Source organism: Salmo salar, chromosome 15 (genome assembly GCF_965601325.2).
Source record: "Salmo salar chromosome 15, fSalSal1, whole genome shotgun sequence".
Taxonomy (NCBI): Eukaryota; Metazoa; Chordata; class Actinopteri; order Salmoniformes; family Salmonidae; genus Salmo; species Salmo salar.
In genome coordinates this window covers 89869680-89896768 of record NC_138305.1, presented here as the reverse complement: position 1 = coordinate 89896768, position 27089 = coordinate 89869680, and the positions used below count along the sequence as shown (strand labels likewise).

At 37.9% G+C, this 27089-nt stretch overlaps 1 protein-coding gene and 1 non-coding gene across 4 annotated transcripts in view; both read right to left on the bottom strand.

The window, feature by feature from the left end:
• The window catches only part of LOC106572392 (calmodulin-binding transcription activator 1), a 607623-nt gene that overhangs the window by 563190 nt on the left and 17344 nt on the right, over positions 1-27089 (bottom strand). For all 3 annotated transcript variants that reach the window (XM_014146509.3, XM_014146505.3, XM_014146510.3), the window contains one exon: positions 19100-19203. In XM_014146509.3, coding sequence (XP_014001984.3) covers positions 19100-19203 — 104 coding nt within the window. The remainder of the gene's footprint in view (positions 1-19099; positions 19204-27089) is intronic.
• On the bottom strand, positions 19851-19905 carry LOC123727505 (U7 small nuclear RNA). The gene has a single exon (XR_006759500.1). It is a non-coding gene; the product is annotated as a U7 small nuclear RNA (small nuclear RNA).

Here is a 27089-nt window from a genome sequence, read left to right as displayed (position 1 = left end):
TAAAATAAAACACTTTACAAAAAAAATGTATGAGGTGCGGCCCATAAAAAAGACTAGTAGCCGTCCAGTAGCCTTCATGGGTGTAGCTTGTGTAGCTTGGTGTTTATGTTGGCCAATCACAGCCGCAGAGCGGCTTAATGTGTAGCAAGTGTAGTGAGAGTTCCCTAATGCAACGCAAGATGGAATCAAATTACGGAAATAAAAGTTAGCGAAATGAGGAGTAGGCTGTTGTTTTATCTGAATGGGGTTGTGGAGAAAATGCTAAATGTGGCCTCAATTAGCCTAGCTAGCTAAACATAAGTAAAAAAAAAAAACACATATATTCAAATATCCGGCTATCCGACAAATATTTATGATACTATTCGAATAGTGAAATTATTTCAAACCCCCATCCCTAGTTCCACCAAGGTTAAAGTGTAGATTATCTCCCTAGTTTTGTCAGTAACCGTGAAGTAAAAGTTTTGATTGGGATGAAAATACTTCTATTGGATGTAATGTATTCACGCCTAGTTCTTTCAGCACCATATTCTTACTACTCTTTGTATTCACAAGGGAATACAATTCTACATTCTAAATTCTAGTGTAACTAGGTCTTTGCTAAAAGTTGAGAAAGTAAGCTCCCCACCAATTCCATTCAAATGCATCAATTGGAAAAAAGAAAGAAGAAAGGGATGGTGAGGAAAACACCTTGTTAGCTCAATGGACATGGGCCTTGGTGTTTGACGGAGTACCTAGCTTTAACTCAGGGAGAGATGACAGCCCAGTCAGCTGGACATCCAGAGAGTCTTAAATCTCATAAATGCTTAACACTTACAGTGTGAGTGCTAAGATTGGACAGGTCGGGCAGAGCTCCTTCCATAAGAGAGAGAGAGGGAGAGAGGTCTCACCAAAGAGGAGGGAAGTGCCGCCATCAGCTTAACTGCCTCTCAGTTTGTGAAAAATGATTACTCTTGAGGATATGAAAGGATCAGATAAATGCATGAAAATGCCTATATTGTAATGCTGTACCAACTTAACAAACAAGGTCAGAGAGAGCTCCCGCTCTAGTTTCCTTTCTCTTTGACAATGAAGAGGGGGGGGGGGGGGGGGGGGGGTATCAGGCAGGCGGGCAAAGCCCTCAATATGTCAGGGCTGTAGCGGGGAGAGGAGAGGCATGAGAGGCGAGGCGCTGCCTGAGCTTGTCATGACTGGAGCTGTCCATCAGATGGAGAAAGGGTGATGGGAAGGGATCCAAGCAGGCCCAGAGAGAATCCCAGGCTGCTGCTGCCTGGCTACTTCTGGCTCCTCATTCTCAAGGACCTTTAAAGATCAAAGCACCACACACAACAAGAAAGGGAAGATGGGGAGAGAACAAGCGAGAGTGAGATCGAGAGAAAGGAGAGAGAAAGAGAGAGAGAAATAGAGAAAGACAGAAAGAGAGAGAAGCAGGAAGGATGCCATGAAGCAGAAGTAGTAGAGCCCATGCGGCCTTCCACTGATTACCCAACAACATCCCTCCTACTGGGCCAAAGAGGAGCGGCGTCAAACGGATTTCCCGGAGAACCTCTATGAAACATCCACCGTGACTCATCCCAGCCTCCCGCCCTTCCGGAGCCAGATAAAGTGCCTAGCCTTCCGACCTCAGTCAACACCAGCCTGACTCTTACTCTTTTCATGTTATATTCTGTAGTGTGGAAGTGATGTGTTCTTTTGATCCTCTAAAAAAAGACTGGCCCCTTGTGGAATAGAAGATTGCGTCTCGCTCGGCTCCCAATGAAAATATAAAGATACATAGTGTCCTCTCTGCTGACCAGCTGTGACTGCATTGTTTGACCTTGACGGAAAAACGAAATAGGACAAGCAGCTTGACCAAGCAGATACTGAGCTAGGAGACAACCGTTATGAAATTGAATTCAGTCAAAGACAAGTGCCAAAATAGAAATAACAGGAAACAACGCTGTAGCTAATGTGTTAAGATATACACTACCGTTCAAATGTTTGGGGTCACTTAGAACAGTGAAGAGGCGACTCCGGGATGCTGGCCTTCTATCCAGAGTTCCTCTGTCCAGTGTCTGTGTTCTTTTGCCCATCTTAATCTTTTATTTTTATTGATCAGTCTGAAATATGGCTTTTTCTTTGCAACTCTGCCTAGAAGGCCAGCATCCCGGAGTCGCCTCTTCACTGTTGATGTTGAGACTGGTGTTTTGTGGGTACTATTTAATGAAGCTGCCAGTTGAGGACTTGTGAGGCGTCTGTTTCTCAAACTAGACACTCTAATGTCCTTGTCCTCTTGCTCAGTTGTGCCCCCGTGGCCTCCTACTCCTCTTTCTATTCTGGTTACAGCCAGTTTGTGCTGTTCTGTGAAGGGAGTAGTACACAACGTTGTACGAGATCTTCAGTTTCTTGTTTCTGCCCATTTTGAGCCTGTAATTGAACCTACAAATGCTGATCCTCCAGATACTCAACTAGTCTAAAGAAGGCCAGTTTGTTGCTTCTTTAAACAGAACAACAGTTTTCAGCTGTGCTAACATAATTGCAAAAGGGTTTTCTAATGATCAATTAGCCTTTTAAAATGATAAACTTGGATTAGCTAACAACGTGCCACTGGAACACAGGAGTGATGGTTGCTGATAATGGGCCTCTGTACACCTATGTAGATATTCCATTAAAAATCAGATGTTTCCAGCTACAATAGTCATTTACAACATTAGCAATGTCTACACTGTATTTCTGATCAATTTTATGTTATTTTAATAGACAAAAAATGTGCTTTTCTTTCAAAAACAAGGACATTTCTAACTGACCCCAAACTTTTGGACGGTAGTGTAAACAGTTGAGATATAGGCCCTAATCAATGGATTTCACATGACTGGCCAATGGAGCAGCCAAGGGTGGGCCTGGGAGGGCATAGGGGGAGCCAGGCCTAGCCAATCAGAATTCGTTTTTCCCCACAATAGGGCTTTATGTTGTGGAGGTCTTTGGCTGGCGTGGTTACAGATGGTCTGTGGTTGTGAGCCTGGTTGGACGTACTGCCTAATTCTCTAAAACGATGTTAGAGGCAGCTTATGGCAGAAAAATATACATTCAATTCTCTGGCAACAGCTCTGGTGGCCATTCCTGCAGTTAGCATGCCAATTGCACGCTCCCGCAAAACTTGAGACATCTGTGGCATTGTGTTGTGTGACAAAACGGCACATTTTAGAGTGGCCTTTTATTGTCCCCAGAACAAGGTGCACCTGTGTAATGATCATGCTGTTAATTCAGCTTCTTGATATGCCACACCTGTCAGGTAGATGGATTATCTTGGCAAAGGAGAAATGCTCACTAACAGGGATGTACAAATGTGTGCACAAAATTGCAGATAAATAAGCTTTTTGTGGATATGGAACATTTCTGGGATTTCTTATTGCAGCTCATGAAACATGGGACCAACACTTTACATGTTTATATTTTGTTCAGTAGAAATATTAGAGACCGACTACGATCACTCAAATGCACAAACAGATGAAAGATGAAAGAACTCAGGAAAAGAAATCAGGATTGGAACTCCTTTCCCTTTGTATCTAGTAAATAAACTTCAAGTCCATTACAAAACGGTTCCGCCCAAAAAACCCTGACCCAGCAATTTAGTGCGAAAAGGTATAGAAATCTATTCCTTCATCCCTGAATAGCTTTGCACCTCAGTGAACACATGAGGGAAAAGGAAAAGAGTAAGGGAGGGAAACTAACATGAGAGAGAGAGAGAGGGGAAGAAAAAAAATGGAAGACACAAGCTGGGTTCAATTTAGAGTCTTCCCACAGGAGGTGGAGTGACCTGTATGTGCTACAATAGAGGTCATGCAATTTTGAGCGGGCACCCCTGTCTTCAGAGGAGACCGAGGACCCCTGCCTTGATGTGCACATCCATAAGAAGAAACCAAAAGGTCTCTGTAGCATGCACCTTACTGGTGGGTTGCTATTGCAAACAGACTCACCACACCACTGCTACAAAATTGACACTTCACAGTAAGTTACATCATTGGCAATCACTAGAGCTATCAAGACATAGAGGAGGGTACTACGAGGCCAGGCCAGTCGACCTGAGGCCTACTTTTGTTCTGCACATACTTTATGTTCTTTTCATAAGAATATGGATTTGGGATTGAAATGTGCTCAAACCCCTAAATAGCGATGTGGTGTATGTTTACGCCTTTATCCCGATTACCTACATAAAGCTAACGACTGGAAACGCTAAAATCCCTAGCCTAGGTTAAAGAACATGGATCCCGACAGGATGGAGATGGTATTTCCCCCTTCATCTCACCTCAGCCACTTAAAGCACTAGTCCAGACTCCACTTGAGACAAAGCCCTGAGCACCGGGCCCATTCATATTCACAACACACACCGGACACCTGTTCATGGTGTAGAAAAAAAATTACGGTATCTCCGTTTGAAAAAATAAAACAAATAAACAAACAAACAAACATGACCTTTCATTTCCACTGATTGCCCCAGAGAAGCTAATGAACATTTCCATAAACATTTGCGGATTCGGAGGGAGTCATTTTAATTAGGCTACATTCCGTAGAGGAAGGATGAGGCCGGGCAAGGAGCTCAAATGAAGATAAACATTTAATCAGACGCAGCCTTGAGTTCGACTAGGTGAATTCTCTAAGCACTGACGTCCATAAAAACAACATTGACAGGCCCTGGAAAAAGATCCAATTTGTTTGTGTAGCAACAATGACCGAAAATGTATTAAAAGGAGAGTTAAGGGAGTCAAACACCTGGCTGTTTGATGAGGGCAGGCCCAATCATCCTAATCAGAATGATCCTAATCCATAGGAGAAAGCCTTAATCCAGCCAATGTTGTAATGAGGTCAGAATATTCAGAGGGGGATTCACCAGCCTCAGCAGTAAGCAGCAGCACTAGAGAAGCTGCAAGCCACGGTAAAGGGTTCTGGAAGAACACAAACCTCACAGAGCTGAGCATCCAGGGCTACAGGGATCATGCAGCAGCACTAGAGAAGCTGCAAGCCACGGTAAAGGGTTCTGGGAAGAACACAAACCTCACAGAGCTGAGCATCCAGGGCTACAGGGATCATGCAGCAGCACTAGAGAAGCTGCAAGCCACGGTAAAGGGTTCTGGAAGAACACAAACCTCACAGAGCTGAGCATCCAGGGCTACAGGGATCATGCAGCAGCACTAGAGAAGCTGCAAGCCACGGTAAAGGGTTCTGGAAGAACACAAACCTCACAGAGCTGAGTATCCAGGGCTACAGGGATCATGCAGCAGCACTAGAGAAGCTGCAAGCCACGGTAAAGGGTTCTGGAAGAACACAAACCTCACAGAGCTGAGTATCCAGGGCTACAGGGATCATGCAGCAGCACTAGAGAAGCTGCAAGCCACGGTAAAGGGTTCTGGGAAGAACACAAACCTCACAGAGCTGAGCATCCAGGGCTACAGGGATCATGCAGCAGCACTAGAGAAGCTGCAAGCCACGGTAAAGGGTTCTGGAAGAACACAAACCTCACAGAGCTGAGTATCCAGGGCTACAGGGATCATGCAGCAGCACTAGAGAAGCTGCAAGCCACGGTAAAGGGTTCTGGAAGAACACAAACCTCACAGAGCTGAGCATCCAGGGCTACAGGGATCATGCAGCAGCACTAGAGAAGCTGCAAGCCACGGTAAAGGGTTCTGGGAAGAACACAAACCTCACAGAGCTGAGCATCCAGGGCTACAGGGATCATGCAGCAGCACTAGAGAAGCTGCAAGCCACGGTAAAGGGTTCTGGAAGAACACAAACCTCACAGAGCTGAGCATCCAGGGCTACAGGGAGGACATCATGTAAATCAACCTCATTTAGCTATTCATTAATGATACAGTATACAGTACATCCTTCGTTTGGGTAGAATGGAACGACAAGACATTGGTAGCTAGCTTGTTTAGAAAGGAGAGACGCTCTGAGCTCAACTGCCTTTGTAGGCCTTTCATATTGTGTTCAATAAACACTTAAAAGGTAATCATTACCGTTACAAAAGAACAGAGGAAAGATGAAAACTGTATCTGATTGAAGTAATCTCCTGCAGCTCTCTGAAAGATTGTGCCGTGTATTCTCAAATAATAACAGCTGGGAGTTGGAGCAAACAAAAGCAGAAGAAAGGGTTAACAGACATGACGTTCCAGCCAGAGATAAGGTTCTGAATGATTACATCACGGTATCCAATTGTCCTTATTATTATTGCTGCCTATCTCCTATTGTCAGTGAACAACTCCCGAGGATACCTCCCTTCCTCAGCCATATGAATTTCATTACTCGTTAGCTGATTTTGACCAGCACTGTGTCGCTAGGGTAGCTGCCTTCTTAGCCCTCTCTCCCTGTTGGTCTGATTCACCCACTGCCCAGGAGTATAGTGATTGTGTCCACTGAGTGTGTCCAGTCTCCAGTGAGGCTCTGGCTGGGTGCTGTCCTGAGCGGAGGCATATTGCATGCAAGCACCATGCCGTGCCACTGCCAGCATTGGATTATTACTGACGACAGGGGTATTAAATGTGCAGCAAGCCGAAGGAGGCCTGAGCTGATGCTGTGTTGTCTCTCTGGGTTCAGCACCAGTTCAGCGGCAGCAGGCAGCAGCAGCACTCCCACTCTAAAGCTGAGGCTGTGGGGGAGGTTCTTCTCACAGTGCAGTACTCAGAGTGCCGCTGCTGCAGCGCTGTCTTGCGTTCATTAAAGACTGAGGGTGTCACAGCAGCTTAGGTCCCAGGTCCCCTTTCGACTGTGGACCAGTGCTTCTGCTATTCAAGACGCGGTGACTGAGGATCAGACGCTACTCCCCTCAATATGGTGATTCTAGTTGCTACATGTTTTTCTAATGCATTCTTCCAGAATATATGGCTTGAATTTATACAGCTTGGTGGGTATTTAATAAACTATTTTGGAGACAATTCAACTTTATTCTGTCTGATTCGTGCCCGTCTGAGTGGACTGATCCATTCTGGAGGCCATGGGGATGTATCACTCTAAGACATGTGCTACTGAAATTGTATATGGTTATATTATGTAAGAACAATGGTGCAACACAAATAAAAATGATATTATTTTATAACAAATGCCCTTTCTCAATTGATGGATAGTGTTCGCTGTCCGCACTTCTGAAACACATCAGTGCACTGTTGAATTGGCGCCTTTTCCTAGACCATGTAGCTATGTGCATAATAGCAAAGTTAACCAGCATATTGGTGTTGCGAACAATGCGGCAGTTGAGTTAGGAGACGAGAAAACAGCCCTTCCCTTAATTGTCTAAGAAAAGTGAGGAGAGCGTCAACCCCAACTTAATTAGGTCTATAATCAATAGCCTAACTGTTAAATGTGCCTGGCTTTATAAATCATTCATATACTGTATATCTACAGAAATAAGACAGATCCTGCTTGTGTTGTCTGTTTGAGTGTTTGTTTAATAGCCTACTGATTCCGTGAGCACAAAGCCTCACGCAACCACCTGTCGGATAAACAATTTCACAAATTCTGCTGTTTTTAATCTGTCCTATGCTGTAATAAAGGCTTTACACTTTTTATGTGAGAGCAGTCTCTCTGGTATTATAAATAATCTATTTAGTGTTGTTTACATTGTTCCAAATTGTCAGCAAAATTATATTTATAATAATAATAACCTTAATTTTTGCTTTATCGCCTTGTTATTGTTATTATTACTATTATTATTATGATCGTCCTTATAATAATAAGTAATGTCATTATCATTAGTAGGCTTAGTATAGCAGACTTGTATAACCACCATTGAGCTGTAGGACTAAGAGCACATGCTGTTTAGTCTTAATACCCTCTCTTACTTAGGTCTATATTTCAATACTTATATATAGTAGGCTACTTTAGCAATCAATAAGGTTTTCATTCATGTCATCACACAGGATTCGAGTCATTCTATATTTGAAATGCAATCAAGCATTTTAGTTTCAAAATAAAACAACAAAGTGACTATTGAATAATTAGCGTAAACAATAAATAAATAAAAAACTTCAATTTTGGAAATTGCATTCACGAATGAATGCGACTGTTTTTAGTCTTTGCTGTAAAAAACGTTTTACAAAAAAACGTTACAAGAGACTCTGGTACGCTTATAATTTATTTAGTGTTGTTTACATTGTTCCAAATGGTCAGAACATTTTTATTCTAATCTAACAACATGCGTTTGCACACATAATATGCACGCAGCACTTGCTCCTTACCTTCTTTTTCTTGATCTCCAGTATTTTCTACAACTAGTGAAATGTATTACACACATCTGACTTCCCCTTTACCTCCTGAGCAACCAGTAAACATTCCCCCGTTTTGAGTTTATTTGTCAAGTCCTCTGCATCCATTTTGCTGTCACATGTGTTACGTGTTCAGAGTTTGTTATAACCAATTTATTGATGTGATTATGATATGCTATAGGTCAGGTCCTATTGGTCATGTGCATGCGATGCATACATGTGTTATGTAAAGAGAGCAATGGTTGAGGGAATAAGGAATGTTTTTCCTAAATAAATTAAGGATTTCGGCAACGTCATTTTTCAGTCAGAAATGGCTGTAATTATGTTGCAGCTTCAGCAACACGTACAGTGCGATACACACTGATGATGTTCTGTGGTGGTTGCTGCAGCAGGGAGGAGAGAGAGACAACAGGTGCTAGTCATACAGTCACTCACTGTCTTTTCTTTTTAACACAGCACAGCAAGTCTGAGCCAGGCCCGGCACAATCAAATAAATTGTGGTCGGACTTCCTCTAGTAATTTGTGTGTCTTAATTATTTCATCAAACAGTACGCTTAAAGCAACAGACAAGCTCTGTGCATATAGTTGATTTAATTAAAACACATAGGATGTGTCTATATATGGAAAAATACATGTAATAACATTTTGACCAATCGATTGGTTGATAGAAAAACGACTCTTGGTCGACAAAGATTTTTTTAGTCGGAGACAGCCCTAGAATGAATGCAGTTGTTTTATTCCCACAATGATAAAGCCATGCCGAGACCCTGGACAGAGTTCCAACGAGAGCCAAAGAGCAAGTGATGCAAATAAAAATAGCATTTATGCATGGCATTGCAATTCTGCCACACATCTCTGGTCCTCCTACCTTCCCATGCTGAGGTAACCTAAACATGGAGGCGGTTCTGTTTGATCTGGAAAGGAATTTAAGCTTTAAGCCCCTTTGTGTGTGAGGTGTATTTCTATACAAATATTTTAATCTCAACAAGAATGTCCGGAAAATAGAGGTCACGGCTGCCAGAGCAGACAGCAGACAATAGCAGTTGGTTGCGGACCTGAGAGGAATTCTGGGTAGGATTTGTTTCTCCTGGACCTATAGCCTACTCCTATCAGAAAGACACAAGAGGGTGAAGGCTGCTGACTGAATAGAAAGAGCAATGACACAAAATGATAGGCCTACATGCTTCGACTACAGGAAAAGGCGTGGCTAGTCTTAGTGACTAAAAACATTGAAATAGCTTTAGTTTTATGGGGGATAATAGCCTAATAGCCTGTATGTAAATCGATGTTAATGTCATGCAACGCAACGTATGTAAACTCTGCCATAACAGACAAATGATACGTACTATTTTAAAGTCTCTGCATTAGCTGAACCTGAGGTACAAAACGTCCTATTCTTTATGAACGGTTCACCATTTTTAAAATGTTTTTATTATTTATTGCAAAAAACACAAGGAAGGGGTAACATTAAAGTGTTAGAACATGAAGGACAAACAATACAGCATCAAGACACTATCAAACATGTATGAGTCTTTCCACAACAGACCCATCCTTATGTGTGAGGGTGCGTGTGCATGATAGTGATATAAAATATATGTCATAATTTCCTTTTTCATGATCACAATCTTGTGAAACCTGAACCCTCCAAGATCCCCCCACAGTTCCCCAATAGCTGTCCCTCAACCATTCGAGACCCCCCCCGAAAAAAAAAAATATATACAATTAATTCCATTCCCCACCCCCAAGAACCCCCCAATGCACCAACAACCAAGAGAATGAACTCAAGACAAAAAAGGAAAAGACAGAAGAAAACAGCAAACAACAATGCAAAAAAATAAAACAAAAGAATCAATTTAAAACAAAGGACATCAAGGACAACTAAAATCATAACAGCAATGCCTACTGTATATGTTTGTGTGCATGTCTGGCTCTATTACATGTATGTGTGTGTTCTTGTATGTGTTTATTTGAATGAGAGTGTGTGTATATGCATGTGTACAAACACCTGCACGGCATCAGCCTCAGGCAAACCGGCATTAGTTGTAAAAACACTGCCACTTAGTGTCATTCAAATGTATTTTTATTATCTTTTATTTTAACTTTTTTTTCTCCTTTATCTTTTGACCATCATTCTCTCTCTCGCACAGAAACTCCACTCCCACTCTTCTCCAATTCCACATACCAACCTTCAGCTTCCCTCAGCCCATCCCATCTATCTCTGCTGGCCACCCACTTCGTGTTTCTACGCAACACATATCTTTCAATTATGCTATGATGTTTAACGTACAATTTCAATCTATCTAATCGAATAGAATCTACAGATTGCGTGTTGAAGATAAATAATTTTACTAAGAGTATTAGTATTTTAGTAATTGACTGACCCGGTTTCTCCAGATCTCCTAACAGTACTATTTCTAGGGTCAATTTTAGATCAATGCTATGCATTTTCAGCCATTCCTGAACCTGAGACCAGAAACAGGCTACCTGAGGGCAATACCAAAATAAATGTTCTATTGATTCTGTATCCTCACAACAAAATCTGCAGAGCTTCAATGATTTTATGCCCCAAATATTCAACATTTTGTTGGTGGCAAGAATTCTATATAATAATTTTAGCTGAAAAGCACGAAGTCTTGAATCTTGCATTGTTTTATATATCAACTCATACACCCTGTACCATTGAATAAGTACATCAAAAATCTCTTCCCAACTATTTTGCAATCTTTATGGCACAGTTGTCAACATCCTGGTCCTCAAATTAAACTGGTATACTTTCCTATTTATGCTATTTTTATTCCTCTGCCAGTTTTGATCCTTTATATTGGGCAGACAGACCAGTTCCCTACCTCCTCCCGCTGCCACCCACCTCCTCGATTTTTGTGGCAATGCTGTAATCAGCTACAATTTACAATATCATTTAAGAACAAAATACCCTTTTCAAACATCTTTCCCATAAATACAGGTATTATGTCAACCAGCACATTTGAGTTCAGCCATAATATTTGTTGTAATATTTGTTCTATCTTTTCAGGGGGATGAAATTGAAATTGTTGCCAGCTCTGCAATGCTTGTTTGAAAAAGACAGATACTTTGAAAAAAGTATAATTTTCAATTAATCGAAAATGAGACATGGCAATCTGCACAAAGGCAAAAAGGACATTTTTAAACAATGGATGAGCTTTTCTTATTAATCTACTTGAGAACCATTTAGGGTTCAAATAAAACTTTTGAATGAGTGAAGCTTTTAGAGAGAGGTTTAGTGCTTTTATATTTAATTATATCAACCCACCCAAATTCATATTCATTATATAGATAGGCAAATTCTATTTTGTCAGGTTTAGCATCCCAGATAAAGCGAAATATTTTTTGCTCATATGATTTGAAAAACTAATCATCAGGAGCAGGCAGCGCCATAAGTAAGTGAGTAAACTGAGATATGACTATGGAGTTAATCAGGGCAATTTTTCCATAAATAGACAGGTATTTACCTCTCCATGATTGCAGGATCTTGTCTATTTTTACAAGTTTTCTATTGAAATTCATTGTGGAGAGCTTATTTATATATTTTATGATATGAATACAGAGTATGTCTACTTCAACATCAGCCCATTGTATAGATAAGCTGCAGGGTAATGTAAAAGTTGTATTTTTTAAAGATCCAATATGTAGTATTGTAATATTGTACACTATTGTACACATCATAATTAGGTTTTAGTCCAGAGAGTACAGAAAAGTTATCTCGATCTTTAATGAGACATTGCAGGGATCTAGCTTGCGGACTTAACATAAAACTTGAGTCATCTTTGTTTTTAAGCCTTGGATTTCTAATCCTCTAATGTTGTTATTGGATCTGATTTTAATAGCTAGCATTTCGATAACCATAACGAATAGATATGGTGACAGCGGACACCCTTGTTTAACTCCTCTTGACAATTCAAAACTCTCTGAGAAGTAGCCGTTATTTACTATTTTACACCTGGGGTTGATATACATTATTTTTACTCATTTTATAAGAGAATTACCGAAATTGAAAAAATCCAGGCATTTATAAATAAAATCCAGTCTTACTTTATCAAATGCCTTTTCAAAATCCGCTATAAATACCATTCCTGGCTTCTTATATGTTTCATGATGTTCTATTATTTCTAGTAGTTGTCGTATATTATCTCCAATGTATCATCCATGTAAAAAACCTGTCTGATCAGGATGAACAATACCTGGTAAAACCCTTTTAATTCTGAGTGCTATGCATTTTGCTAGTATTTTTGCATCACAACATTGAAGTGTAAGGGGCCTCCAGTTTTTTAGATAGACTGGGTCTTTATATTTGCCATCTGGGTCTTGTTTTAATAATAGAGAATTTAGACTTTCCTGCTGAGTACCTGACAGACTACCATTTCTATAGGAGTAGTTAAAACAATCTAACAATGGAGCTTTTAGTATATAAAAAAATACTTGATATACCTCTACCGGTATGCCATCAAGTCCTGGGGTTTTTCCAGACTGAAAGGATTTAATAGCCTCAAAAGGTTCTTCCTCTGTAATTTGGCCTTCGCACTGATCTTTCTGTACATTTGTTAATTTTCCATTTTTTTATATTACTTGGAAAGAATTCCTTACCGTAATCTTCATTCAGTGGGAGAGGATGAGACGGAAAAGAGAACATCTGCCTAAAATAATTAGCTTCCTCTTTTAAAATATAATTCGGAGAATCATAGATGAGTCCGTCTTCAGTAACGAGTTTCTGCAAATTCTTTTTGTTAGCGTTCCTGTATTGGAGATTCAGGAAGAATTTTGTGCATTTTTCTCCATATTCCATCCAGTTTGCTTTATTTTTATAATAGATTACATTAGATCGTTCTTGAATAAGTTCCTCAAGTTCTTTTTGTTTTTCCTCTAACTTATTTTGTATCTCTGTAGTATCGTTTTTATTGCTATCTACCTGTACTATTAGTTCATGGATTTCCCTTGTTAGTCTTGTTTCTTTAGACAAAAACTGCTTTTTATTATTGATGAATATTGAATTGAATGACACCTGAAGGTACATTTAAAGGTATCCCAAACAATAACAGGATTTGCTGAAACTATATTATACTGGAAAAATTCAGTTATAAATTATTTTGTCTTAGTTAAAAATAAGTTGTCTTCCAGTAAATTTCCAATATCCCCATCCACGTGGAAAATCTATAAGAGTTATGTGAATGCCAATTAGATGATGATCCGATCGCATTCTGTCTACTATTACAACTTTTTTAACCTTTGACGCAAGAGAGAAAGAGACAAGAAAGTAGTCAAGACGACTAGCTTGATTAAGTCTGCTCCATGTATATCTCACTAGGTCGGGGTTTTTTAGTCTCCAAATATCCACTATTTCTAATCTGTCCATAATATTTGTGATTTCCTTAAGGGCACGGTGATGATAGTCTGTAGAGGGATTACCTTTACGGTCCATTGAGGTACTTAACACTGTGTTATAGTCTCCTACCATAATGATGAGATCATTTGTTGCCTGTAAGTTCAATAAATTGGTATAAATGTTTTCGAAGAAGTGTGGATCATCCTGATTTGGACCATATAGATTAATGAGCCAAATCTATTTTTTGTCCACTTTCATATTCAAAACGATCCATCTTCCTTGCGAATCATTCCTGATTATTTGCACATTCAGATCAAAATTTTTGTTAATTAATATCATCACAGCCTTTGAGTTCCTTTGTCCATAACAGAAAATTATTTCACCGCCCCATTCATTTTTCCACGCAACTCCATCTAAGGATGTAGAGTGAGTTTCCTGTAAACAGTATATGTTATATTCCTTTTCTTTTAACCATGTAAAGACTGATGTTCTTTTTTTATAATCTGCTAAACCGTTACAATTATAACTGGCTATACTTATTTCACCCCTTACCATAACTAGATACTATTCTCAGGCTAAATATACCATAATTAGTGCTTGTAAAGTTACTGCCATCAGAGGTATTATGACGGTCAAAACTAGAGCTTTCAAATGTCTGATATTTACAATTCAAGAAATAGGTTCTAGCAATATTTGTTTTATTCCCCTTGCCTGTTTGCCTGTGAGCCAATGCCACAGATGTTAGAAAATTGAGACAAATGATGTGTGTAACAAATCTGAGTAGGTTGATGTGTATGATATTGGATATGATATAATGAGAGTGTGTATGATGTCTGTATAAGAGTAAGACTATAATGTGTGATGTCTAAATAAATAATAACTCTGCCAATTTGCATGTTTGAGTGTCTATGTGTGTAACATGTAGTGCGTATAGCCTTAATATTCATAATTGTAATCCATATCATATCACCATCATAGTTGCATCATAATGACCTTTAACATAATTGAAAAACACATCCCAGCAATTGATGTTTCACCTGATCCTGAAAGAGACCTTGCATTACTCTAGAGAAGGCTTCACTACAGTACAAATGTATTCCGTACAATATGGTATTATTCCCCAATGCCCCTATTCTGATATCTTCCCCTTGCTTGTTGTAAACATATATAAACTTGTAGACAAATACATAAAAAAGATAGACAAACAATAAACACATTAAACGGTTCACAAATTCTACAAATCTAATACTTCCCTCCTCGAGAAAACACAGATTTCTGGCATGCACTCCTTGTTTATTTCTTTAAAAACATACCTCCCTTTCTTTCTGCTATGGTTGTGTCAACTAAATTGTCAAGCTTGCCCCATATTTCCTCTTAATCTCACTTTGACAATTTAGAAGCTGAGAGCAGCGTGCCTGCCTATCAGCTGCTCTGAGAGAGGCTGAGGCTGCTTCAGAGTTACTGATGCCAGCCCCCTTCCCTTCCTCCGCCCGCTTCCTTCCCTTGCATTTTGATCAGATTGGTTTATCTAATTTTCCAGTAAATGCTTGAAATGTATTCATGCACACCTTCTTCCCATAAACGTACACAGGGGAATAGGGAGAATGAGATAGAAATGAATAGCTTGGCATTAGCTCCCTTCACACCCTCATTCCTCCATTCCGATACACATTTGGGGCAGGAGGAGCGAATCTCTTCCACCTATGGAGGGATGACTAACACTTATTCAGCAACAAGGGAGAAGCCAAGACCTTTCCAACCTATAGAACCTATAAGGGATGTGGCCTTTACACAATACAGAAAGGTGAGATTTTCTTGAGGTGCTATCTAACCAGATACTTTTGTATTCAAAGAGAAGTGAAATGCCCTTCCGAGGGCAGTATGACAATAGCTACACACTTTATGATCATTTTAGGTTTTAGGAAAGCATTTAGTTTGAGAGCAGTTGTATTAAATCCTGCATTCAAGCTAAAGTGGTCATCAAATGCACTCTCTATACCCCCAAAATGTTGAGAGTTTAATCAGAGGGGGAGAAAAACAACAAGGTTGCATTAGGCATGCTGAACCAGCGCCAGAAATATGCAGAGAATTGATGAGGTGTCACTTTCGCTAAGAGTCACACAATCGCTGCCGACAAGAGACTCTGTAATCCCCTGCCTTCCTGCCTGCCTGCCTGCCTGCCTGCCTGCCTGCCTGCCTGCCTGCCTGCCTGCCTGCCTGCCTGCCTGCCTGCCTGCCTGCCTGCCTACCTGCCTGCCTGCCTGCCTGCCTGCCACCAACGAGCCACAGCAAAGAGAGAGAGACACTGGTTCACTTCGCATGGTGCTCATGAAAGGGAAACGCCCTTGATTTTAGGGAAGGTTACCTCGGTCTCCTTCTCTCTCCTCAACCCTGGAAAGTATTGCTCCACAGCACTAACGCACATCATGCAACATAATTAGGATTGATGCTCTTTGGTTGTGCTATTGGAAAAACTTGACAGGAGGTAAATTACCTATGATGTTAATCCTAAACCCACATGGCAATATACGTAAAAACATTTCAAATAAACAATACCAGTGACATAACTTGGTCTGCTTTTTAATAACATGTCTGTTGTTTGTGTTGTTAGTAATAAATGACAACAGCTGTAGCCAACAACAAGTGCTTACATTTATGAAATCAATTTCAAAATACATGAATGAATTTAAACTGCTAGCAGAACACTACAGGTCGGACAGGAGAAACAACAGCAGACTCAATTAGAAAACATGCAGGTGGATTATTTGACATTTCTTATGGAAAAGAGAGGCAGACTGAGAGAAAGATAGACTGAGATGTCTAATGCAGCGATGTAATAGTGTATGTTTATGTGCAGGACTTTGCAGCACTGTAAGAATTAGGCTACTCCAAGAGGCTGATGGATTAATACACATCAGATAGATTGCTGTGCAAATCATCTAAACAACAAACACAATAGAAGTAAGGACTTTTGTCTTGTGGTACGGATAACATGAATAATCTCCCGTCATGTTTGTGCTGACGCTTCCACTTGTTTTTCACTCAATTAATTAGAAAACCAATGATGACAGTATTTCTGGCCCAAATTTGTAATCAAAAGTACGGGTGGCTGGGTTTCGCACATCGCTTTAATTTCCTCTCATTAGTAGTGGCAGTGACTTTGATCAAATCTTCATGCATCTAATTAGATTGATTCACTCATTAACAACTAATTATATCAAAATCGAGATCAATATTTGAAATTAAAGCCATGGGATCATTGAACTAAATTGACCTGCACCCAGAGGAAAAGTGGTGACAAAACTCGGACAAAACTTGACGCTTGAATGTCATACCAAAAACTGCTTCCTTCTCTCTCTGTCTCTATCTTGGTACTGTTATGAATTCTTATACAGCATATTCAAGCACAAATACTTGTCACTTCATGAAGAAAAAAACACTTCACTGTTGAAGGATCAAAATGCCTTAGTATTTCATAAAAACACCTTTAAGAGAGGATGGATTATGATTTGTAACTCCAGAGGTTTGGCAGGGCCTGAGTTGATGTGGGAGTGATAGGTAAGTTATGAAAGGGGGGCTGAGACCAATCACTGTGCTCCATTATACAATTAAAACAGTGCTGCTTTTCTTTGCCTGGGTTCCTCTGATGATTCCATTGCCTGTCGGTTAATGTGCTGAAACCACCGCGTTTGCTTCATTGGGATCAATTGTATTATAAATGCAGCGATGCCTTCACTGGCAGCAGCTTATGAATTTCCTTCGAGAAACTTTTGTAATTGCAATCATTCAAAATCCATCCAGCATTAGGTAGCAAGCTAAATAATGTTTAGTTCCAATCTCCCTGACAGTCTCCACGTGCGTAGACTAGAGAGAGAACCCATACCCCAAAAAGAGATTGAACGTGAACAACAAATAAAATGTGAACATCAAGCAAGACACTGTCTCACTTCCATTAAATGATAAAGTAGCGGTACTGAAAAGAAAATAACTAATTTAAATGTCTTGCCTATAGGTCAAGGACAGCCAGAGCAAATGGCTTCTGTGATTTCTTTTCACACGGGCATACAAATAAAAACATTTTGCACTTTCATTTTCTGTGACAGAAAGCTAAACAAGTTGTGTTATCTTTTCTTATTGGTGTGATACAGTATATGAAATGTGAAACATCTCTAGGCTTATGCAACCTATGCTAAATACTTTTTTATGTTAACATTATGAGATCTACATAATGCTGGATGAATACAGCCTCACTGAATAAGAACCCAGGTGTGATTGACAGTTACATTTATGGTTTAGGCCAAACAGGAATTCCTTTAAGAATGGGTAAGGTAAAAATAAACATAAGCTAAGCGATAAGACACATCAATGATCTAGCTCTTATTCCACAGATACATAGGTGAAAATAGACTGTTGCAAGTTCTTATGTGTGTAGGCTTAGTGCTTTATTCAGCCAGTGAGCATCATCAAGGTCTCACTATACTTAAAGGGATACTTCGGGATTGAAGGGCAATGAAGCCCTTTATCTACTTCCCAAGAGTCAGATGAACTCGTGGCTACCATTTGTATGTCTCTGCATCCAGTATGAAGGAAGTTAGAGGTAGTTTGGGAGCCAATGCTAACTAGCATTAGTGCAATGACTGGAAGTCTATGGTATCTATTAGCATGCTAGCAGTTACCATAAACACCCAGTCATTGTGCTAACAGTAGTTAGCAATTATGCTAGCGCTAGTTAGAAACTTCCTTCAAACTGCAAGCAGAGACCTAAAAATGGTATCCATGAGTTCATCTGACTCTGGGGAAGTAGATAAAGCGCTTCACTGCCAAAATCCCGAAGTATCCCTTTAAGGTGCTCAATGACACTGTGCTCACAATACAGATGAAACAAACCTCCAATTAAGATAGGCCGAAGACATGCTCTCCAATTTCCTTTATACAGCAGCTAAACACAAAATAAGCCTATTCATATTTTACAGTGGTTTTCATAATGTACAGTGGGCATGCACATTATGAAAATCACAATCTTAACTGTTCAATAGACGGTGTACATGCTCAATTCTGTATCATACATTTTTCCTCCTTGTCTTACTGTTGGCCGCTAGACAACAGTGCCAAACAAAAACAGGAAAGGGGAAACTAGGTGACCGGAACAAATTACTTCTGTCAGCTGCAAAAACATGTGTTGATGTCAGAACCTAAATAAATGGAATCATGTGATTCTACACAGAAGACAATCAAGATACTTTTAGATAATATGTACTTTGCCAGTATGAATAAAAGACTTATAAATTAGATTTAATGCACAAAAATGTTTGAATTAAACGTTCCTTTGCTAACTAATTTAAAACACAGTATAGCTGAAGTTAAGTTTAAGTAAAATAATCAAATGCTCATACCTATAGGCCTGAACAATATGGCTGATTTTGTGTCTGAAGTGGTTTTACATTGTCACGGAGGACATCAGAAACATTTGCAATGATAACCACAGAGTGACAAGGAGAAGAAGGGGCCATACCTCATTGGTGTTCCATCTGTGTCTCTCCTTTGGCAGCGACGAGCATTTTGGTAGACATTCAAGCAGCTTTTTGGGCAGGTATATTTTCAAATGTCCATGTTCATCTGCAAAGAGAGAAAGAGATATGTCACATTACAGTCCATGCATGCTCCTTTTTCCTTTTGGGTTTCTTAATTTTTTTGTTAGACCTGAGGAATCAGAACTGTGTCAGAGATGGGGCAGCTTTATGGGGGGTAGAGGTTTTCAGAGCCAGTTTCAGAAGAAAACCGTGTGGCTGTTACCAGGTAGCCTCATATCACAATGCTAAAACAACAACAAGACAATTTCTATTAACTGTTATAGTAAGCTAAGGTATTTAAATAATATAGTATTCACTGTAGTGTATTTGCAGACTTTCTGTAGTATACTGTAGTATGTACAGTTAACTACAGTATAAATACTGTAGTGAAAGAAAACTGTAGTATATACTATTGTAATTAATGTGTTGTTTTTGCGGATAGAAGTATACTGTAGTATTTACTGTAGTGTTTTTGAAGAATGTAGTATACCGTAGTATTTACTGTAGTGTTTTTGCAGACTGTACTATACTGTAGTATTTACTGTAGTTCTTTGCGGACTGTAGTATACTGTATTATTTACAGTAGTGTTTTTGGAGATTGCACTATACTGTAGTACTTACTGTAGTGTTTTTGCAGACATTACTGTAGCACTTACTATAGTGTTTTTGTTTTATTATCTTTGACATAGAAGTGGAGGCTTTCTCCTTCAGAAAACCAAATGGAGAAATACTAAAAGAGCTGATTTTCCATAACCTTTACGTAGGTAGGACTGGGTTCTGAATGGATAGCTTCTGCTCTTTTTGATAACCTGTAGGGAACACAATATATAGTCTCTACTTGGCATGTAGGTTTCTCAGTTATGGGGGAGGGGCATGGGCAGGGTATGTGCAAATTAAATACTGTAGTATTTACTATAGCTAAAAAAAGTGTAGTGTTTTTGGGGACTGTAGTGGTTTTGCAGACATTACTGTAGTATTTACTACAATATTCTACAGTATAATACAACATTCTATAGTAAGTACTACACGTGATAGAGGGACACTACAGTGTGTAGTGTAGTATTCTACAGTAGCTTATTCTACAGCTTACTATAGAATTCTATAGTAAGTACTGTATTATTCTATAGTAAACTGTAGTATTTTTTCATGTGGGCACTCTCCACTGTTTCAGTGATTCAAACTGCAAGCTGAAGTGGGACCACATCCTCTCACACAAGCTCAAATGCCAGTGGATGATACAAAAAGGAAATAGGCCAACAATTTGTTGAGTAGGGAAATGAAAGCTGTGTTGTATCTTTCCTCTTCTCCCAGTTTCAAAGGGCTTGGCAGCCCAGTCAAATCAACGTCGTTCTGAAGCAATGATACTGTCTGTAGCCTTATCTGGGAATCGGCTTTAATTACACACTTGTTATTATCTGTCCATTATATCCGTCTCCTAAAGTTGTCCACTAACTTTATTTTTACATAAATATTCACAAAGAGAACCATGGGGCCTAATGCACAAAATGTAAACGCCCAATCATAATACCATAATTCAGTTAATTATTGAAAGAGAGTAGGCCTAACCTAGTCAATAGAAAGCCCATTGCTTTACATGGTTACACGTCATGTTACATTTCACAATCATTTCATAAAGATTATGTAGCAAATTCAGTGCAGAGGAGACATGCTTAGATACAATCATGCATTAGGCCCATGCTGTTTAAGGTCCTATTGCTCATTCAAGTTGCACTGCCTCCTCATTCCTGCTATTCAAATATGCAGATGGCATTTCATCCAAGACTTAAGTGGGTGCAAATTCTATTTGTCTGGAGACCAAATTTACTGTGAATTTATAATTATGAACAAAACTAATATAGTCTTTGGGATGAATATTACAAGGAAATTAAAATAATATTTTTTGTAAGCATAAACACACAGCTTTTAGAAAGCCTATGCATCCATAGCTTTTGCAATTTACATACCAAATGAGCATATCTCATTCCCAGCCAACAGCTTATCATTAAGGGTGGGTTTAAAGACAGAGAGGAGCTACTGGCTGCCAATCATAATGACATGACATCATAGTAGCAGGTGGCCTTTCAAAGAATGGAAGCAAGCAAGGCTACTGTACAAAGAAAACAACCCACTAACCTTGGCTACTATGTAAATCAAGTTTTCTGGATAATTATTTGTTAGGAGAGAAGTTCACACTGAATAATAATGTGTTTACATAACAAAACAAAAATGATCAATTATAGACAGTGTAATGTTTTGTAGGCCTACGTTTTGGCTATGGGCCTAAACAATAATATTCCTGCTCAGCTTTGCATCTTCCTACTAAAGTCACCCATCAAGGCACATCTGCTGAACAAATTGCACTGTTTCCTGATACATTTGTTGTGAAGATTCAGACTGCATAATACTATTTCCAATAATAGAACCTTATAATAAAACCTTATAATAGAACTGTATAATATAACCTTATAATAGAACCTTATTATAGAACCTTACAATAGAATCATATAATAATCCCTTGTAATAGAACTGTATAAGAGAACCGTATAATATAACTGTATAATAGAACCTTATAATAGAACCTTATAATAGAACTGTATAAGAGAACCTTATAATAGAACTGTATAATAGAACCTTATAATAGAACATTATAATAGAACTGTATAAGAGAACCTTATAATAGAACTGTATAATAGAACCTGATAATAGAACCTTATAATAGAACCGTACAATAGAATCGTATAATAGACCCTTGTAATAGAACCTTATAATAGAACCGTATAATAGAACCGTATAATAGAACCTTATAATAGAACTGTATAATAGAACTGTATAATATAACCTTATAATAGAACCTTATAATAGAACTGTATAAGAGAACCGTATAATATAACTGTATAATAGAACCGTGTAATAGAACCTTATATTAGAACCTTATAATATAACTGTATAATAGAACCTTATAATAGAACATCATAATAGAACCATAAAATAGAACATTATAATAGAACTTTATAATAGAACATTATAATAGAACTGTATATAGAACCTTATAATAGAACATCATAATAAAACCATAAAATAGAACATTATATTATAACTTTATAATAGAACATTATAATAGAACTGTATAAGAGAACCTTATAATAGAACTGTATAGAACCTTATAATATAACTGTATAATAGAACCTTATAAATAGATCCATAAAATAGAACATTATAATATAACTTTATAATAGAACCTTATAATAGAACTGTATAATATAACCTTATAATAGAACTGTATAATAGAACATTATAATAGAACTGTATAAGAGAACCTTATAATAGAACTGTAATAGAACCTTATAATAGAACCTTATAATAGAACATTATAATATAACTTTATAACAGAACCTTGTAATAGAACTGTATAATAGACCCTATAATAGAACTGTATAACAGAACATTATAATAGAACTGTATAATAGAACCTTATAATAGAACCTTGTAATAGAACCATATAATAGAACCTTATAATATAACTGTATAATAGAACCTTATAATATAACTGTGTAATAGAACCTTATAATAGAACTGTATAATCAAACCTTATAATAGAACTATATAATAGAACCTTATAATAAAACTGTATGAAAGAACCATATAATATAACCTTATAATAGAACTGTATAATAGAACCTTATAATAGAACATTATAATATAACTTTATAACAGAACCTTATAATAGAACTGTATAATAGAACCTATAATAGAACTGTATAACAGAACCTTATAATAGAACTGTATAATATAACCTTATAATAGAAATGTATAATAGAACCATATAATAGAACCGTATAATAGAACCTTATAATATAACTGTATAATAGAACCTTATAATATAACTGTGTAATAGAACCTTATAATAGAACTGTATAATAGAACCTTATAATAGAACTGTATAAAAGAACCGTATAATATAACCTTATAATAGAACTGTATAATAGAACCTTATAATAGAACTGTATAATAGAACCTTATAATAGAACGGTATAATAGAACCGTATAATAGAACCATATAATAGAACATTATAATAGAACTGTATACTAGAACCTTATAATAGAACCGTATAATAGAACCTTATAATAAAACGGTATAATAGAACCTTATAATAGAACCTTATAATAGAACATTATAATAGAACTTTATAACAGAATCGTATAATAGAACTGTATAATAGAACCTATAATAGAACTGTATAACAGAACCTTATAATAGAACTGTATAATAGAACCTTATAATAGAACCTTATAATAGAACATTATAATAGAACTTTATAACAGAACCGTATAATAGAACTGTATAATAGAACCTTATAATAGAACTGTATAATATAACCTTATAATAGAACTGTATAATAGAACCTTATAATAGAACCTTATAATAGAACATTATAATAGAACTTTATAACAGAACCGTATAATAGAACTGTATAATAGAATCTTATAATAGAACTGTATAATATAACCTTATAATAGAAATGTATAATAGAACCTTATAATAGAACCTTATAATAGAACTGTATAATAGAACTGTATAATATAACCTTATAATAGAACCTTATAATAGAACTGTATAATATAACCTTATAATATAACTGTATAATAGAACCATATAATATAACCTTATAATATAACTGTATAATAGAACCTTATAATAGAACCTTATAATAGAACATTATAATACAACTTTATAACAGAACCGTATAATAGAACTGTATAATAGAACCTTATAATAGAACTGTATAATATAACCTTATAATAGAACTGTATAATAGAACCTTATAATAGAACCTTATAATAGAACATTATAATAGAACTTTATAACAGAACCGTATAATAGAACTGTATAATAGAATCTTATAATAGAACTGTATAATATAACCTTATAATAGAACCTTATAATAGAACTGTATAATAGAACCTTATAATATAACTGTATAATAGAACCATATAATATAACCTTATAATATAACTGTATAATAGAACCTTATAATATAACTGTATAATAGAACCTTATAATAGAACTGTATAATAGAACCTTATAATAGAACCTTATAATAGAACCGTATAATAGAACCTTCTAATAGAACCTTTCTGATTTGGTATTACAATTTAAGCAACCACACTTGCTTTAGAGTTGGGGTGGATATCAGTGTGAGATATAAATCATCTTTAGTATCAGGGGAATACCATCTTTCTCAGATTGTCATCCTCCTTCTAAAGTCACTGGTGACACATCAAGGCACATCTGCTGAAGAAAGTCCATAGTTTCCAGCAATGCTGGTGAGGCCATGCACAGAGAGCCCATGGCAAATACTTTGATTTTAAGTACAGAACCTCCATTCCAGTCGTGTACTAGGCCTATGTCAAGAGACCTATTGAAAGGGAACAGAATTTATAGCCTAGGCCGAGTAGGCCCTAGCTTGTACAATCCCATTATTCATTCAGATGGTACAAACAAACTGCTGTTCCAGCCACCTGATCAGGGAGGGAGAGAAACATCAGAGCCATGTTTAGTGTTGCTCCCACAGGGAACAGGTAGTAGAGATGGATTTGTAGATCTGTAGCTGTTTGCTGCATCCAACTGTACCTGGAAATTCTGCGTGTGTAAACTCTTTTTATATGAGCTGAACAGGTATCTGTAATCATTCGTTTCGCCCAATTACCAAACCCGTACAGCATCTGCTCATAGGTTCCACCAAAGTGGTGTTATTGTTGTCATCAGAGGCAAACAGGATTGAGCTGAATGATCAGAGATGTATCAGGCAGGGAAATGAGAGGGAAAACGGGACATGGGCAAATTAGGGAAACAACTAAATAGGTAATAAGGGAAAGAATCACACAAAACAAAAAGAGAAGCACATAATGAAAAGGGGAAAAACAAACAACTCTCATCTTATAATGAAATGTTTTCTTTTTCTTTTTAAGACTAGACCAATTAGCTATTGTTGGACTAATTGCATTTTCTATGTTTTTTCTAAGTGTGGATTGGCTTTCAGCATGTGTCACACACTCTGCCTGCGGAATGTTTATCTGTTTGTTTTCTAATGAGAAGCCATGAGTCCACAGTCCACTGAGTCCTGGCTCAAACATTAAAGGTGATGCTTAAAGGCAGACCAGAACACACTCAGATTGAACCAGTTGTGTCCAGGGGAAGCCATCTCTCACCTCCCTCTCTATAGTACACACAGAGCAAAGTTCTCCGTCCGCCTGCTCTTGAAATCAATCCTCAGCAGAGCAGCAGCAGGTCCACTCGCCAGCCAGCCTATCCCATCATGGAGCTCTGCCAATGATCAACGCTTACCTATGACATACCCTCAGATGACATCATCGAGGGGAGAAACTCAGTCAGAGAACTCAATTATTATTGTATTCAAATGTCACTACAATTTCATTTTAGAAATCAAGAATATGTACTGCACTACTGAATTCAACATCAAGCCATTGATAAAACTTCCTTAAAACCTGGTAATAAAATGTTTTGGATAATGTCTCAAAAAGCTCTCTGAGTGGTGTAAAGGGAATTTCCAGGTGAACAAAAAGGAGAGTAGCCGTTGATAACATTAATAAAAAATCTACCTGGGTTTATTATTTTATGCACAGAACTCGGTGATATACTGCAGGAGGTAACTTAAATTGTAAAATCGCCACCTGTTTGCAAAACTACATGGAGATATGATATCAGAGCATGACAATGTTATATTTCACACCGAGGCTTGGTGGTTATCGAGGGGGAATGCTGGAAAGATTTTTCACATTTTTCACAATGACACACTGTTGTCATTCAAAATGGATGTAAAAAAACAGACTTGGTTGACTTTCTGTGTAATGAAAATATAATGCGTCTCCTTGCCTGTGTAACAGACATATTTGGGAAACTGAATGAACTGAACACAAGCAGGGAAAAACAAAAACATTCTACAGATGAGTGACCAAATCAGTGTATTCAGTGGAAAGAATTCTTATTGGAGAGAATCATGCCCCCTTCACTAAGCTGTGCATGTTTCTAACAGAAAACAGCATCAGTAAGTATCACACACGAGTGATGACTGCTCACCTCCGACGCTTGGAAGAGAAAAACGAGCTCCGACTGGGAGAAATCGCTTTGAAAGGGTCATCCGACCTGAAGATCACTGACGTCATGATTTGACCTCGTATTTTTCAGTTCCCAGTTGTCTTGAAAGTACCATAAAACTCCTGGTAACCTTCACCAGCTCATATCTGTTTGAAGCTGGATTCAGTGCTCTCATCTGCATTAAAACCAAATATCTATCCAGGTTGGATGTGACAGCAGAGATGAGGTGCGTGCTGTCGGCCACGCCCCCTGACTTTGAGAAGCTCCGACTCGACATGCATCCTCTCATTAGTGGTGGTGAGATAAGATACATTATGTCAGACTCATTTCCAATTGACTGTCATAGCCCCACATTAAAAGTATGTGATGGTGAGTTGAGAAGACAATCAGAAATACTGTTAGAATGTTATTCAATTGACTGCCAGGTCCCCAAGTAAAAAAGTTAACATTGGTTGTTAATTACATCATTTTTTTCACACGGTTGAAGTCGCGAGAATTTTCAGATATCAAAATGGGGTCGTGGGCCAAAAATGTTTGAGAACCCCAGCACTAAACTGAATAGGAACTTTATTCACCTTAAATTTCCCAATTACAAGTGGTCTTATAGTTCAAGACCAAAATGTTTAAGACATTGGATCTACGTTTCAGATTTGAAATGGTTGTCTGTCTAAGCCCTGTATACCAGAATTGTTCAGTCAGAGTTCCTATGACTACCTCTTAACTTAAGCACCTTAGGAGGTTGTTCTCCACCTAACATGTTCTTACTTTCACCGCCTGTTATTAGGCTATAGGCTGTATCTCTCTTTGGAGAACAG